Source organism: Diorhabda sublineata, chromosome 5, assembly GCF_026230105.1.
Source record: "Diorhabda sublineata isolate icDioSubl1.1 chromosome 5, icDioSubl1.1, whole genome shotgun sequence".
NCBI lineage: Eukaryota > Metazoa > Arthropoda > Insecta > Coleoptera > Chrysomelidae > Diorhabda > Diorhabda sublineata.
The window spans coordinates 24,371,736-24,390,657 of NC_079478.1; the positions used below are offsets into that span (position 1 = coordinate 24,371,736).

At 32.1% G+C, this 18,922-nt stretch overlaps 1 protein-coding gene across 2 annotated transcripts in view; it reads left to right on the forward strand.

Moving 5' to 3' along the window:
- Positions 1-18,922, forward strand: part of LOC130443739 (sodium- and chloride-dependent GABA transporter ine) — a 61,327-nt gene that overhangs the window by 38,839 nt on the left and 3,566 nt on the right. For both annotated transcript variants that reach the window (XM_056778515.1, XM_056778516.1), the window contains exons 2-8: positions 1,719-1,912; positions 2,769-2,903; positions 3,538-3,760; positions 6,808-7,075; positions 11,560-11,788; positions 12,894-13,006; positions 13,069-13,209. In XM_056778515.1, the coding sequence (XP_056634493.1) occupies positions 1,719-1,912; positions 2,769-2,903; positions 3,538-3,760; positions 6,808-7,075; positions 11,560-11,788; positions 12,894-13,006; positions 13,069-13,209 (1,303 nt within the window). The remainder of the gene's footprint in view (positions 1-1,718; positions 1,913-2,768; positions 2,904-3,537; positions 3,761-6,807; positions 7,076-11,559; positions 11,789-12,893; positions 13,007-13,068; positions 13,210-18,922) is intronic.

Sequence of the window (18,922 nt, forward strand, 5' to 3'; positions counted from 1 at the left end):
CAATCTAAATTTAAAATTCAAGGAGAATTGAGAATTCTTTGAAATTTTAGCCAAACATACTATTCAAATCAATGCGAACCATTACTAAGCTGGAATTTCTGAAACTGCTGGTGCTGCACAGTTTCTACACTAACACTAAATCAACATACAACTACACTGTGTGAATTTACCTTCATTGTCTAAAGACGATAACTTGGTTATCGCAACGCGCATCAGGCAATGTGATTGTCAGTATGCGAATCATATCAGAGCATCAATTAGTGAGTTTCAGTGATTGTAATAATTTCTGTTAAAATTCGAATATTGGGATCTTTTGAGATCCATTTTAAGCTGCTGCCGAAGGTTTCTCAAGTGGAAGAAGATAAATGTTAATATTCTTCACTGCGAGCGTCGAAATCTACAGATAATTTTGTGATAAATATGTCTGATTATCACACGGAAGTGAAATTGGCTTTTCTGCGGTGATGGCTGTGGAGATAAGATATAAGTTTCGACCAAAATTACGTCGACAAAAAAATAAGAATTGCTGTTTGTAGTATAAGATATATTACTATTGGTACAACAACTGGGTGCAGAGTTTGAGATATGTTTGAGAGTTTACGGATAAAATAAAAACCACAGAAAAATCCTGAATCCTCAAATTAAGATGGATGTTTTTATAACATAATATTAGTGGAAAATCTTATATACTTAATATGCTAAATATGAGTGAAACAACATTCTATAACATAAACAATGAAAAAATGTCACACTAAAAAGAAAATAAATCATTTATCGGTCGAATTAAAAATTAGCGAGAAGGGAAACAAATAACAACGTTACAAGAATATCAAATGTATTCAGATATCTATCAAAGATCGGTCATCGATTTATTTTTCCACATTTAGGAAGCGTACAAGCATTTATTAATTATAGTTTGTTTGTAAATCGAAAAAAATAAGAATAAAGATATTCATATTTTAATGAAGAGTTGGTTGCGAATCTTTGAACAGAGCCGATCGATCTGGAAAGAAGACTGTCATCACATAATAAACATAGCTCCAATTCAAATATTTTAAAACATGTTCTCCGAGCTTTTATGGACGTTGCATACTATATTCGAAAAGTTAATTAGCATAAGATATTAATGTACCGACAGTTGATGAAGGATCACTAGATCTACTAAATTGAAAAGACAGGCTACATATCGAGTTAACACTCGCTATTCGATCAAGACTATTTAAAGAGAAAATTGAATAGGACAAAATCTTCAGTTATGTGAAAGTTCACAGATAACTTAATGACACCGATGTGTTGTGTTTTGAGAATCTTATTAATAATTTAGAATAAAATAATATTTGTGATTGGTCGATTTCGATCATTTTTAATAAAAATTTCTTTAGACAGAAATTGTATTTCTAACTTAGATAGTCAAATATAACAATTATATTTCTAATTCGTACTGTATATGATGAGTTAGATTATTTGGATGAATTTAGAGAGTGAAGACAAAACTATATTGGGAAATATCCCAAGGAGATAGTCTCTTATGTATGTGACTAATACAAACACACGTACATATATGTGATTGTTGAAGAGTGACCATTTATGATTAAGTTATAATTGATGGAAAGATTATTTCTCGTTAATACGCAATTCTTCACTGAAATCGAGTGTGAATTCATAAGAATAATTCTATTTAAAATTGGTTTCATTCACGTAATATGTTCTCTTTGTAGACCTCCAGAAGTATACAATAATGTAAATAATGATACAGATAATGACAGCGACGATGAAGATATTGAAGAATTTGTCAAACCAAGAAGGCAGCAATGGTCAAATAAGTTACAGTTTGTTCTTGCTTCTGTTGGCTATAGCGTTGGACTTGGGTCAATTTGGAGATTTCCTTATTTATGCTACAAAAGTGGAGGAGGTAGTATATTTCAGAGTACCATATTATGATAAAATTTGAAATCACTTTTAGGGAACCATGGGCTATTATTAATTCACAGCTAATATGATTTGAGTAGAGTTATATCTTACTCATAATACGAGAATTGCCAATTAAGTTTTGAGATAGACAAATAAAGACAACTATTTATAATTGGATATAGCTTTATTGTGTTTCAAAATATTCTCCATCGAAATCAATACACTTTTGCATGCGTTTGAATCAATTGTCGAAGCATTTTTTCCATTCCGATTGAGGTACCTCCAAAGGATGTAATTTGAACGCCTCTCTTGAGGTGTAGAAAACCGTTGACCTCGTAATTCATTTTTATTTTTTGTTTGACTGTTCAAAAATGTTTTTGTCTAAATTGATGTATGCGAGCTCGCATTGTCGTCTTCTGTGTTTGGTTTCCGTGATTTATTTGAACAAAAATCGACACGAGCTTTTTTTTTGAGCGATTGTCAAATTTTGCGATATCCAACGCGGACAAATCTCTTCGACAGCCAAAAGTTTAGTAAATATTAGATGTATGCGATTGGAACTAATGCCTAAATATGCCTCAATCTCTCACATGACGATCTTGCAAGGTCAGTTTACGCACAACAATAATTGACATTAGTGTTGCCATATCTCAAAACTTAAGTAGTAACCTTCGTATGGATGTGTACATTATTTTTTATACCCAATCTTTTGTTCATATTTTCATTCATATTTTATTCTTATATTATGGAGTGAATAATCAAAAATCTTTTTTTTTTGTTTGAATTGAACTAATTACCTGATGTAGTATGTACACTGATTTTGGAAATACGAAATAACTATTAATTTAATGTTTTAGCGGTTTTCCTTATTCCATATGCGATTATAATGGTTTTTATTGGCGGACCAATGCTGTACATGGAGTTAGCCGTAGGTCAGTTTACAGGAAGGGGTCCGATTGGAGCTCTTGGATATTTATGTCCATTACTTAAAGGTTCGTTTACATATAAAAGCTAATTAATTTGCAATACAAATAAATTTACAAAGTAACACGATAGGTATTGTTCTGGCTTGAGGTTATTAAAAAATTATATCTTGAATATATTTTATAAGACATTTATCTTCATATTATACAGTGCTGTTTGAATTAATTGGGACAAACATGTTTTTCTAGTTTGTGTAAGGCTGCAATTGCTAGAGGTTGTGTGTAGAATTCACCTTGATTATAAAAAATTAGAATTTTAAGAACGTTACAAAAGATTAAGGGAATGTGAACATCTGCTACGACATCATATCCAACAGACTGTTAAACATCTTTCTAAACGGAGATTTAGGGTTTTTTCACAAGATATCGTACTAGAAGTTTAGTTGTTATTCAACGCATGATGTATTCTCTAAATTATAGTAACTGATGAATAAAAGCTAGGGTTTAAGTAAATTTTTTTTTCATTTGTATCAATTAATTCAAACATTCATCATCGTAGTCACTCCGGTTTTAAGATCACCTAATTATACACTTGTTAATATTTTGGTACCATATTTTTCCGTTTTAGACGTTTAAATGTTTAAATAACCTTGTATATAATTACTTTGCACGTAACTAAGTGAAAAAGTATTTCTTATTGTAGGAACTGGTATTGGTAGTGTTGTGATTTCATTTCTTTTGTCAACATATTACAGCGTGATAATAGCATACGGCATTTTCTATTTCTTCACCTCGTTTAGAGTGAATCAACCATGGGCAGATTGTGGACATCGATGGAACACTCAGTTTTGTTGGGATCAAAGTAAACATTATCGCAATGAGACAAAACCTCTATATACTCAATCGCCAGCCGAAGAGTTTTACGAGTAAGTTGTAATAAAGTAAGGTTTCTATGTTAAAATTCATGTACCTAACATACTATATATTACTACCCTACATCAACTCCATCGAATATTAACAAGACACGAAGAGTCGCTCTCTTAGAAATAAGCTGGGCTTACAAAAGCGTGCTAACACGACCAGACGTTCGCAGTTATCAGTGTTTATACGAGATTCTTGCAGAGTTGTGGCGCGATTAGAACGAATATATATTTATTTAACGGGTTGAATGAAAGCTTTGTGTGCATTAAAAAACCAAAGGGGAAAATTTTAAGTTATTCATTTGGTGGATCTTAACATTTCGAAATATAAATAATAATTTGCGAGATTTATAGTTATAAAAATTCACAAAACAATTTATACAGGTTTTTCCAAATTAGCAAAATGCTACAGTGAAATACAGGTTACGTAAACAAATGAATTCAATAATGTTTCCCCAATTAAAATAAACAGATTTTTAAAAATGTTATAAAATATATAATTTGATGTTGGTTTTATCAATTTTTTGAAAGAATAAATATGTTTTATATTTTGGGTTTGCAAATTTAAGTTCAAAATAAATACGCAGCATGATATAGAGTCTTGAAAAACATTTATGAAGAAACTATCCACAAGAATGTATAAAAGGCACATTTTTATATAACTCTTCCAAGTTTTGCTCCGATATTTCTGTGACAATTTATTGAATTTTTTAACAAAGAGTGTTTCTAATTGTTTGATATATTCTACGATATTACTTGGCCGTTAAATCAGGCATCCAAAGTTTTTAAATTTAGAATATGCTTTATGTTTTAAAAATTTTCATCATATTTTCATCATTAATTATTATAAAGGTAGTAGTTGTAGAATACATTTTTTTAATAGATAGCCAGTAATATAAACAATAGCATTGCCGTCCGTATGTAAAAGATTTCTATAGTTGCATGTAAAAACTTTTAAAGAATTATAACTCGTTATCATTGGTACAACGATATTTACATATATTTTTTAGAGTTATTTGGAGCAGAACTGTATTAATATCTTTTATGCAATTTACACTTTCAACCTTATTAAAATATTTCAAAGTAAATAATTTTTTGAAGGTATTATAAAACCGATTTGGGGCTGGATTTCTCGAATTTCCACAACAATTTCTTGCCCATCCAAAGAAATTATTTAGGCTCTACCGACTTAGGTTCCTTGTTCCATAAAGTTAAAACAGAACTTACCAACCATTTATAAAATGCATAGTATTATTTATACATTCTTTTACGTATGTCACTTTCCTATCGTTCTGTTTTACCTCTATAATTTATTTGCCTTTAAGTTATTCAACAAACATCTTATTTCTTCAAAAAATTCCAATTGTTTGTCGAGATAGACGACAGCAGCAGTTTGTAGTCAGGATGTTTGTAGTCACATTGGTGTATTCGTAGGGATGCCAACAGTATTTTATTTATATATTGTTTCATTTTTTTCTTAGAAATACTTTCGAGTCCAAGATTGTGAATCCACTATCCATATACCTAGTCATAATTTTTGGAATTTATATGGTTTGTTCTAAAAAAATTAAAAACGTCGTGATTTTTGTTCATGGCTATTAATGCTATCTCGATACTGAATTTTATTTTTTTATTGCCTTTTGAATTTTTACAATTCATAGGGATTAAAGACATAATAAGTTCATAACGTATAAACAAACATTCAAAACAATAAAACTGGAATTTATAGGAACAACATTTGAAAAAAAGCAAGAGCTGAATGGAAATAATTTTTTTCTCGTAAATCGGCACGAATCCGCGTAGGAGAGTAAAGAGTAGGAGGTGGGTTTCCTAGCGATTTTCATTATGAATGTTTTTCATTGTAAAAAAAATTTAAGAGTTTATTAAAGTTCAAGCTGCATGAACTTAAATTATTCATTAATTCTGGTTCATCAAAATAGTTGTGGTAATTTTAAAAAAAAGGAAATTTTCCATGGAGGGTCTTTTTAATAACATATTCTATGGGGAAATTTTTGATTAACAAATAAACTGATGATGATAACAGAAACTAAGAAGCATAGCTTAACTAGAAACATATGGGGAGATCGAAATTTCAGATATTGGTCCTATATTCACCAAATGCATAGATTCGCCCGACTGTGCTGCTTGGCAGACATCTTCGAGACTCGAAAAAGTGTGACATCCGATATCCAAGTGAGATAGGCATTACAAGGGGAGGTACATAGAATGACTCTTTTTATCTTTTCAATATTCGGTGATTCCAATTAGACTGCCTGACGCACCTTTCGATAACCTACTTTCTGAGCTAAACTATCTAAGCATACTAAATTTTCTCGACAATGTATTTTCTCCAGCGGGTAAATCTACTTCGGCGGAAAATTTTTAATTCCTATCTAATAAAGTCCCTTTTTGTCCGATTAAATTATTTGCAATTTTTCAAATTGTTCCACAATATACTGTTATACACATTTATTATCAATTTTTCATTCGATATTTATACTTATTGCATTATTATAACTGACATGCTTGCAAATATCCGACTGTTCCGTCCGTCCATACTCGTACATTGTAGCTAGATTAATAGATCGCCTAGTCCACTCAGTACCTCTTTTTTCCATTTCCAGTATTTTTTCTTAAGTATCACAATTGGATTTATGGATTTAAAACTAATTTCAAACCTACTTTTTTGAAACTATTTACTATACTTTTTTTATGAACAGGATTGAAAGATTGGTTTAGTGTTAGTATGTTTAGTATAAATATTTTTTGAAAACGATTCAATGTGTTGGTAGTATACTACCTATCTAAGTGAAGATATGCAATTGAAAAGATAGCTTCCATTAATGAGGAAGTTTTTTTCCATTTGTATACATTACGGGAAATTAATAATTAAGATGAAGGCTAAGGCGACATATTAGCTATTTTTTACTATAATTTATAGATTCATAATTACATATTGCTCGTAAATCTACAAATATTGAATCCTCACATAGTTATTGCATATTATTTAATATTTATGAATCATCGCTAACTCAATTACTTTTCGTTTTTAGCATTAAAGTTCTTCAGATAAGCAAAGGGATTGAAGATTCAAACTTTCTTAGATGGGAACTGGTAGCATGCTTGATCTGCGCTTGGGTTTTGATTTATTTTGCTATTTGGAAAAGTATAAAATCTTCAGCTAAAGTTCGTTATTTCACTGCAACATTTCCCTTTGTTATCATAATTATTCTACTCATTAAATCTTTAACCCTGGAAGGAGCTGATCTGGGTATGAGATATTTCTTCAAACCTAAATTCGAGTTACTCCTTAATGCAAAGGTAAGTCATTTCAAATTTTTCACCTAACTATATTGTTACCTATATCATTTAGTAATATTGATCATGAGATAAAACTAGTCACGAGTAAATCATCTATCATATTCCAAGATAATACACCAATTTTTGTTTTTTCAGTGAAAATTATTTCCATTGACATTAGAATTATTTTGTTTCATTTCATTGGAGTGAGTAAAAAAACTTGGCAACGATTTATTTATCATAAAAATAGTCTCTCGTGAGAACTATGTTCATCTTTCAAGTTGATTATGACAAATGCTGGTAAATTGAAATTGTGGACTCTTTCAGTACATTTCTACAATTTTATTTCAATAATATTCCATTGCTGACAGTAACAACATATTTCGAATTCACGAATTGATGGTATTTTTATTGGTAATATCCAAAGCTGTCGAATCTTTTTTTTTATCAAAAATAAGGGAGCAAGAAACTCCTATCTTCTGATTTGAACCTATAAAAGTAGATGCGATTCATGGAAGAGGGGCTGCAACTTTGGAGAAACTAGCTGAAGATGAAGTTTTTTATTATTGTGAACCAGCTGTTAAAGTTGATATAAAACATTGATTCTGGATATAATTTTATAACGATGCACCTTATCCTGTTATATGTAGAAGATTATTAATTAAGTTAATCAAGTTTTCCTTCGAAAACCCTGATTATGAAAGAGATTCTCGTGAAAATAGTATCTGAAAATGTGATAGCTTTTTTAAAAAATAGAACTTATTTAATTCACATTTGTGATAGTAGTAGTAATAATTAATGTTCCAAAATTCAATCCACCTGAACCAGAAATAAGTGCGATATAAATAGTAACCTATCTGAGCAGTGATGGAACCACTACCTAGAAAATGGAAATTGCCGTTTTAAGTGAAATTGCAATGATTATGGTATTCTAATAGTTAATACTATAGCATCATAAACTTTGGTTTAACCCTTATCGTTCTATACAGGCAAACAGGTAACAAAATTCAAAAGTTTGATTGACTTTCTTTTTACTATGGAATACCATAGTATCTCTTATAACCTTACGTCCCGGGCAGGAGACGTAGGAAGTGATATTCAACCTCAGTTAAAGTATATATATAGCTGGTTCTCAGATGGAGTAAACAATTAATATTAAATTAGACACCACCAGCTTTTCAACGAACGACGTTAACAATTGGTAAAAAACGGAAAAGCTGGTAATACCTTATGAATTAATAATAAAAATCAAATAATCTAAAATTATCCCCGGACACGATTATTCAAATTAATATTTATTGCTAAGTACAGTAAAAAAAGTTTCAGCATTAAATAAATTTATTAAAAAAATAGTAACTTCGCATTAACTGTGTATTCAAAATAACACAACGTCTATATATTAAACATAAGGTTGGTACTTATCTATCCGGGATAGTTGCAGCCCTCAACTGGATTCCAAGATGTTGGAGTGATTTGAATTTGTAGTTTGGTCGTTGGATCCTTTGTGGTTGAAACTTCCAACCGGGCAGCTGTAGAACTGCGGCAAAAAATAAAGTGAGGAAGGAAATTGCCGAAGAAGGAACAAGTAGAAAGAACTGACTTGAACCAAACGAGCTTATGCTCTAACATGGAAAAAAACTAGATTTATATTTTTCAAAAAATAATCAAATAGGAATATGTTCAATTCTATACATTCTAAATAAATAGAAAATATGAATTTATATGAAAACTATCATACTTTGTCTAAAAACAAAAGGAAATCTATAAAGATATCCGGAATTTTTGTGAGCAAAATGATAAAAAAAATAAGAAAAAACTCACAAGCGAATATAAAGAATAAAATTACCACAAATTTACTAAAACTCACTCCAGAAGGGAAGGGCGTATCGGAGATGCGACTCAATAATGGCATAGTAACTGTTAGGGAGGTAGATAAGTTCAGTTCTTTGAAAACTGATCTCAGCGCAAAACAGCAGGAATTTTATTTTTTAGATGAGGCGGCAATATGCAACTTCCATTTCAAGCGCTAAGAGTTTTAAAAATTCAACCACGTGGTGGTGTTATTTAATAATTATTATATATATATATATATATATATATATATATATATATATATAATTATATAAAAATTATTTAATAAAAAAGGCTAAATCTTTTTTCATTATAAAACTTTAGTTATAGAAACGTTGATACACAGAAGATTAGAATCGTGCCATGATTTAAGGGGGATTATGTCACTAGATTTGAAGTGTCATGATATCAGGGTTGCTCCTAGAGAAACTAGTATTGTCTGCAAAAAGACATATTTTACCACTGATGTCGAGAGAGGCGATGTCGTTTATAAACAAAAGGAACAAAATAGGGCCTAGTATTGAGCCTCGGGGCACTCCACATTCTATTGGCTTACAAGAAGACATCGTTGTATCAACCCTTACAAACTGACTTCTATTGGTAAGGTGTGATTTAAACCATGCGCGAGGTGTTCACCTGCAATTTGTTAATTAAAATATCATGAGTAACACAATCCCAAAGCATTAGAAAAATCACAAACAATTGTTGCAGTGGAGTGATGGCTGTTTATGTTGGAGTAGACATTATTTTGGAAGGAGAATATAGTATCATTTGTGCATTTAATAAATGCACTTAATATCCCAAATTGATGGGTAGTATTTCATATTTAAACAGAAATGATAAAAGCCTTTTTTAACCTATCTTTCTATGATCATAGATAACGTGGGTAGGAGTGCAATTGGGCGAAAATTGGATGCTTGATTTTTATCTCCTCCTCTATGCAGTGGTATAATTATAGCCGTCTTCAGTCCCATTTTGCAATGAAATGTAATTGAAGTGGTAAGGTGATTTAATGTGGAATCGGGAAGACTCGAAAACATTTTTAATGTAAGTCCATCAGTTCCAGAAGAGTATTTATTTTTGATGTCATCAATTGTCTGTAAGTCTGCTAAGAATACGGACATAAGAAGGAGTTATAGAATTTGATAAATTTTTGGCTACATTCACAAAGTAATTATTAAGGTTATCAGGTGAAGTAGAGATTAAACTCCATAAAGAAGCCTTATTTCTAAGATAATTCACAATGGACCATGTTTCTTTAGAAACATTAGGAGAACTGGCGAGTCTCCTATTTCAATAAATATCCTTTTATTGTCTTATGATCCATTTTTCTGTATAGTTTCACGTAATTTTTGAAGAAGACACTCTCCGAGAATTTCCTTAGGTGAGATAAAGATCGCATGTTCTTTGAAGATATAAGTAAATCTTTAGTGTACCAGTGTTTATTTTGCTTATTTTGAATACGCATGAGGGGAAAAGAAGTGGATACCAGAGTAGTCAGTGTTTTCATGAATCTAGAAAATTTGAAGTCCACATCATCAAAGAGAATGTTCTAGTCAGTTGTTTGACAACGGTGCTTGAAGTTTTGAAAGATTTTCTCCGAAAAGATTCGGCATAATTTGGGAGAAGCATTTTTTAGTACTGGATTTTACCGAAAATTTTGTTAATATTGCTTCATAATCGGAGAGACTTGAATTGAAGACAGTATAGTCGGTGGATTCTGAATCATACAACACGACATAGTCTATAGTACTGGAACTGGTTTTGGTTAATCTGGTTGATGCCGTTATATGTATGATCATACCAAATGAATCAAAAATTGGTTGAAGATATTCTTGACCAGCACACACACTGGAATAATCGTAATATAGAATTAATTTGCTTTTTATAGGTGAGGACTCCAGGGAGGAAATTTGTGACCGAAAGTATGCACGTTAGCATCTGTGGTCTGTGGTCTGTAAATACAAACAATATAGAGGTCATAAGTCTTGTGGTAGAAGATAGAAAATCGAATACTTTCTCAGATATTAAACCATTGAACTGTGTTATTTCGGAAAAATCGTTGTTTGTGAACATGCATAGTACCTCCATGAGATGAATTAGTTCTATTGAGTCTGGCTACTGTGGTTTAGTTCTTGACAAAAACAGACTCATTATTCTTCCATAAATGTATATTATACTAATATCAGGTATGCTGAACATGTCACAGAACCTATAGCGAACTCCATATTATACGAATGTTGGAAAATAAGGTCAAGGCAAGAACAGCGGAACAATATTATTGAACTTCTGGACGCTACGGCGTACCTGCAGTAAAACTAATGAAATTTGTGAAGCTATTGAAATAGACAGAAAAAGATGAGGATGGTATCAGTTGGAATGACATTTTAAGATTTATTAATTGAACAAACAATATTCGAAATAATATAAAATAACAATTCTTACCTGTCGGTCTTCTGTGATTCAATTATTTATTTCAAAAAATAATAGGACATTTTGATTATTCGGTGAATTATACAGAAGTTTTTGATCATATACTGCCCTCTAACGATTTTTATATTAAAATCAAACTTATCTTTATTCATGTTACTTTATTACCTATGAAAATATTGTAAAATATGAACAAGTTTGAATCGTCTTTTTTTGACTTTCAGGTTTGGGTGAACGCCGCTAGTCAAACTTTCAACTCTATGGGTTGTGCCTTTGGATCAATGATCTGCTTCGCAAGTTATAATAAGTACAATAATAGTATTTTACCAGATACTGTAGCAGTGTGGGTTGTAAATAGTATAACTAGTTTAATTGTGGGCATTTTTGCCTTCGCAACGATTGGAAATATAGCTACAGAACAAGGAACATCCATCGAAGATGTTGTAGATGACGGTATGAAATATTTTTGTATGATACCTAACAAATCTTCAGGAAGAACAGTAATATTCAATCATTTGGTTCTATTCATAAGCTGACATTGCTATGATTTTTCAAACTATAGGTATTATTCATTACTGGTGTTTCTATTGTCAATTGAGAACGAAATATTATAAAGAGATTATAAGAGCGGTATTTGAGACGGTAAAAATCAACCACATATCCTAGATAAAAAAAAATTATTTGGAGCAACTTTATAATCACTAGACGGCATAATATATTTAGAATATCTTCAGTTATTCATTTGTCTATATTCATGGTTTGTAAAGAATAACATGAGTGTAATTTTCTTGCATGTGCGTGTGCAGTAGTGAATCCATACAGCATCGAAACAAAGGTCTGCTCTAAGCTATAATTTGAAATCGCATCTCCTGAGATCAGTTGTGGTGAAGCTTTATCCATTCTTTCACTGTGAAGAAATTCGTGTTCCTCTGTATACAAAACAGTGTTAATCCTAATCTATTAAACAGTAAAGTTGAAAGTTTATCGTAATATCAACACAATAGCACGCCATAAACCATAACTATTGTTCATCCTGTTTATTGTTCTGTTGATCCTGCTTAAAATAATTATAACAGTAGATTGAATATCCGTTTATTAATGGAAATGACGGTTAAAGTCAAAATAGTAACCTACTATCTATTATATCAATGTTCAAAAACGATAAATGGTTAGAAAACTATTTAAACTTCATATGATGAAAAAATAGTTTGTTTCAATTGGAGTACTTCGTTTATTTTATAAGTTCATCAATTATTATGGGCTCCAGAATAATGTTGCTATGCAATAAATTTGTTTCGTCCAAACAAAAAAAAAACAATTGTGAATTCTTGGGAATCTGTTCAATAAATGAGATAATTAAAATAATCAATTAACCGTGTATGGTGTAAAAACATATTTAAGAGATATCCAATCAGCGTTTATGTAGAAATGAATCCATTTTAAATAGTACTTAAAATTAAAAATCAACTCTTTCAATAATTATTCACTTAATGTTTTGAAACTTTCCAAATTTGCTAGAGCTTTCTAAAATTAGTATTTTTATATTTCATACATATAGGACCAGGACTCATATTCGTCGTGTATCCGCAAGCTATAGCTAAGATGCCAGCAGCTCAATTATGGGCAGTGTTCTTCTTCTTTATGCTGATATGTTTAGCTCTAAATAGCCAAGTAATTGATCAAATGATTCTAGATAAATTAGCTGTATAAAGTTTCATTAAGATTTTTTGTAGTTTGCCATAGTGGAAGTTGTAGTGACATCCATACAAGATGGTTTTCCTGGTTGGATATCTAGGAACCTGATGTGTCATGAAATTCTGGTTCTGATTATCTGTGTTGTTTCCTTACTATGCGGAATTCCCAATGTCACAAGAGTAAGTAATTCTTAATATTCATATCAATGAAACTAAATGTACGCACATGATTCAAGCTGAAGGCCAATTTGATGAATTATTCAATATCAATTTAGAATCTATTCTGAGACCATTTCATCTCAGAATTTACTATTAATTTGACTACAGAGTAAATCAAAAAATTATAATATAATGATCCAGATCTCTTTCAAATAATACTCATAATTTTAGCACATAACTGTTAAGGATGAAGTTGAAGGAACCAGAGTAATAGCTGAAACATGTAACATAACTCGCTTCAATTTAAATATGTAGAATAAGCATACTGTTGTATGTTATAAAATATTGATAAAATATTTTTCTTATTCAAGTGAAATCTTAGCAGAAACAGAATTTCAAACATCCAGTTCATTGATGCGACTCTTGAAATTAAACGACTATTATAACCAGCTTTGTATAATTATCAATTACTAAGGAATGTTATTATTGGTATCTTTTCCTATCTAGTGAGGTTAAATTTTTCATTACTTATTTCCTTCGATACTCAGTACTTTTGTGCATGAAATAATTTGGTAATATAATCATTACAGTTCTAAAATGAATGCAAGTTTTTTTAAAGTCTCTCAGTAGACCCCCTTTTATGAAATTGTGTTTGCAATATCGGTCCTGACACCTAACCTATATACTACGAAAAGGAGAAGGCAGATGTTCTAGCAACACACACACGCGCGCGTGATTAGTCCCGTCCCTCTAAGCATCCCCCCCGCGGATAAATCCGCGGGTGGATGCGAAGAATATCATTTCACCATTCCCTGTCATTTCGACAGGTCCTCTTCCTCTTTCATGTCGCAGCTTCGCGCCTAGACTCCTTCCTATCCCCTGAGATTTATGTAAGATTCTGGGAAGTCTAATTTATAGCCTGTTGGCTGTACACTTTTGTCTCCTTATTACGTCTTAATGTGTGCGTGTGTGTGTGTTCCCCTTCTTTACAATTGTCCCCGATGTATAACTGGCTTATGAAGTGTTCTCTTGTCCCTCTTGGTAAAAAAATTTGTTGTGTTGTTGTTTTTTTTTTGTGTTTTTGTAAATTTTTTTACTAACCTAACTTAACCTAGTGATCCTGCTGTTCTCCGTAGCTGCCTCCAGCTTGATTGGTGTTCATTTAGGTACCCTCTGTAGTTGACCGGGTGCTTTGTTCCGCAGTTATTGCGCTTTGGCCCTGTCCTGCTGTAGTCCGCCGCCCTGCGCGCTACTGCGCATCTTACGCAGTGCACATTCATATTGCACGTGCTTTGCCCTTGGTGAAATCCTTGGCATCTGTAACATTGTAGAGGTATGTCGTGCCTTTCTGCTCAACCACACTTATTTTTGTGTGGCATAGATACCTAAGCTGTTTACGACGCGGAGGGATTTACTGCTAGTACTTTTACGACTAGCTTCCTTTCCTTCTCTTTGTTCAGTAGGTACGTATAGCATTCAATATCTTTATGCTCGCTCAGGAGAATCTTCATTTTGTTGAAATCCTCTTTTGTCGTTGTGGTTCTTTTCCTAGTGTGAATTCCCATTTTACACTGGGCATCGATTTTCGAAGTTTTGGTAGGTTGGCCTCCATCCATTGAATTGTTTCTAGCAAGCTGTTAAATATTTCGATGTCCGCCATCAATTTCCTATTTTTCTCATTTGCTTTATTTTCCTAATAAATTCTTCCATTTTCTTTATTTTTTCCTCTTGTTGTCGTATTCTTACTTCTAAGTTTTTGTTCATAGGGTTTATCCCTATTACCTAGTACCTTAAAATAAAAGATAAAGCTGTACTGAGAAGTACAGCTATTTCTAAAAATGGGTAAATCTGCACAATACAATTTGTGTTAGTAATTTCTTTCTACGTATTTTTATTCATAATATAATGAAAGGTTGTGTCTAAGCACAGCTACCTGCAAAAGGAAAAAGTTTTATCAGGGTCTTACCATACCACCTGAGTCAGTTTTCACTACAATTCACTGATACATGTGCTCAATCGATAAAATCTTTGAATCAACTTTTTCTGATAAGGACATGAAAAAGGGGCCAAACCCCAACTCCTAGGGTGGTCGGATAAGCGCATCCTATGGTAGGATGGCCTATGTAGCTATTTTTTTACAGAAAAATTATTTTTGTATTAATGATATATCGTCGCCTTAGAGTATAAATAAGGTGATTTTGAAGAAAAGAGAAAAATTCATAGAAAACAAACAAACATGAAAGTAGTTGTTGTATTTAGCAAAACTTTAAATGAAAATGTCTACTTTTTATAAACTATTTTGTGACAGGGTTTTTTTGACGTATGTGTGTGTGTCTACCAATAGAACTGGAGAATAAAAACGAGTAAATTTTTTAACTAACAATCAGATAATCTCTTACCAAAACAAAATACCTAGAATCAAAGTAGATTAGTAGAAATTTGAAAAAAAAAACAGGATAACGAACTTTCATAGTTAATATCAATAGATACTTTAGCTCGCAGTGCATACGAGACCCCAAATCCATACATACATACATAGTTATGATTCAAAAATACATTTTTTCTACGACCGTGCGATTTAACCCACTTTCCCGCACGCATTTTAGTTTTGAAAGTGTCACTTTCCCGCACTAGTGCGGGGAAGTGACATTCTTCAAAGGAGAAACAACTATCAAACCACCCGGGTTTGATATCAGTTGCTATGACAACCCAAGCGTGTAATTGTTACTAAAACGTCAAAGTTGTTCAAAACGTCTTGGAAGTGACCGAATAAGAACAATGTTCTTCTAAATTAAACCACATTAAACCGAATCCGATACAATAATATTAATGGATTCATCCGACGAAGAACTTCCCGAAGCCATTTTGAAGGCTGCAAATGAAGCTAATTCCGAGCTGTTACCTGCCAAATCCAGACTAAGGTATGAGACGCAATACGACCATTTTGTTACATGGTGTAAGGAGAAAGGGGCCAAAACTTATAAGGAAGAGGTATTTCTGGCGTATTTTTCAGACCTAAGTAAGGTTTTGAAATCTAATGCATTATGGTCCCGCTATTCGATGGTAAAAAGTTTAGTAAAAATAAATCAAAATTTGGATATAGGAAACTTCCATAAGCTAACGTCGTTTCTTAAACAAAAAAATATTGGTTTTCGAGCACAGAAAGCACAAGTTTTTACCAAAGAAGATATATCCAGGGTTATGATAGCTCCAGATGAGGTATACCTGATGATTAAAGTGAGTACCATTTTTGCACTGGCTGGCGCTCTCCGCAGATCCGAGCTTGTAAATATCACTGTCGACAACATTCAAGATAAAGGCAACCTAATTGTTGTGAAAATTTCTGATTCCAAAAATCATTCGTCAAGATTATTTGTTTTATCTGAAGAAATAAATGATGGAACCTATTTGAAAGTACGCAGATTTACGACCACCTACCATTTTTTATTCATTATAAGAATGGAAAATGCTCAGTTAAATGTATTGGCGTAAACACTTTTGGTAAGATGCCAGCAGTGATTGCCGCATATTTACGCCTACCTAATCCGGAACGTTATACAGGACACAGTTTCAGACGTTCTTCGACAACGTTCCTAGGAGACTCCGGCGAAGAAATAACCAACCTAAAGCGCCTGGGTGGCTGGAAGTCTACTACTGTCGCTGAGGGCTATTTGGAGGACACCGAGAATCAGAAGAAAAAAATATCAAATAAAATTCTCTGTACTACAAATGACTTAAAACCGTTGCCGTCACCGTCATCGTCATCTTTATGCGACCTGCAACCGATGCCATCCTCACCAACGTCATCTACCTTCCAGTTGAAACCAAATAACTCCACTGGGCCGGCAATTCTTACTAGTCTACAGAATGCAACAAATTGTGTTTTCAATATTAATATTTATAATAATTAGTAGTTTTTAGTTATATTTTTGTAGTTTTGTATAAATTTTGTATATTATTATGTTTGTTGGAATAAAATAATTTTAGAAAAATGGGTTGGTATACTTTTTTGTACATACGGTCGTAGAAAAAATAATGTTCCTAACTCATGCGTAAAGTGTCTTTCCCGCACTTGACCGCTTGCCCGAACTCCGCTCCGCGTCGTTCGGGACAACTGCAATCGCGTGCGGGAAAGTATCACTTTCCGCACTTGTTAGGGAAATAACTATTTTACTTAAATATCTATAACCTTACCAAAATAAAATTGCACAGATATTAAAGGTACTTACCTATGTTCAATAATTAGCACGAATTGTGTATACAACTCGAAATAAACAAAGAAACAGTCAATTATTGAGAGCAATAAGGGACAGCAACAAAGACAAGTACAAAATGACAGTGGCGCTGGATTTAGTTGAGAAGTTTGAATAATACGGATTTAGTGGTTTTACTCATCACACATTTTCATACGTTCTGTCTTGATTTGAAGTAACCGTTTTTCTCAGACGATAAGGTGTCTCTTTTTCATTCGAATAGTATAATAAGTAATTTGAGACCATACCACAGACCATAACTATTAGGTTATTAAATAGGCATCATTTGGTCAAGGTTAGGCGAAATCAGTCATAATATGAATGTGATGAAATCACTCATTATAATAATATAAAATAAACATTGACCTCATTTGAGAAGTAATTTATTAATATAATTATTACAGGTAGGTACTAGCCACATTATAATATAATTATGCTAAAAATGGTACATTTACCTAAAATTAAGAGAGAAATTATTACAAAACAGAAAAATTATTTTTAAGTGAAGAGAATCTATTCGTCATTCTCAGAACCATTGAAATTGTCAATTTCACGTTCAAGATTTAATTCCTTTCTATGAATTGAATGACTGGTACCAAGTATGAAATTGGTAAAAGCTATTCACACAGCGTGTGTATGTGAGGAAGTATTGTAACATCCTTGTCAGATTACCAAATTATTTTCTTCCCTGCTTTACTAATATTCTTAATAAATGTTACATTCTACTTATACATTGCTCCTGGCACGTTTGGAACTGGCATTTTATTAATTGTTTATCCAGACATGGACACTATATACAGAAATTCTTTTTTTCACATATGTACAATATAAAAAAAATGTTGCTATATACTGATTCCGGTTCGGTCCGGAACATGTATTCGAGAAAAGAGATATTTCTCGAATTTGTTTCAGCCAACAATGTCGTGCCAATTTCCCAATTTCCTTCCCTACTATTAAGTCCATGCTTAGCAGTGACATTTGTTGTGAAATGCGGACTCGAATTTTGTAAGATTGATTGTACATACACAATTCTCTGCTGTAGTATATCAACTAAACTTCTGAAGATGGGACGCTATGATATCTAGTATCATATGCTTCATTTTGTCTTCTTAGGCATCTGCATATTCATTGTCATTATTGTTTGCATTAAGGTTTCCATATAATGAGCACTGATATATTTTTGGCTTAAAAAACATCGTTGTAGCTGGTCCAAAATGTTCGGCGATATACGGTTTCAGAAACATACTTCTTATTCTTCAAAACTTACATTGCTTAAATCTAATAAATACATTTTTCTACATCCGTTATAATCACGTTTTTTTTTCATTCATTTGCATTCATAAACAATTCACTTTCTGAATCGGTCAAAAAGCATGGAAAAAAGTAATGTAGCGGTTTTGCGTTTAAAAAAAAGTGCCGTAACGTGTCATTTTTTAACGCAATTATAAAATTGTTTTATAAAAATAATGGGCTGTGAATGC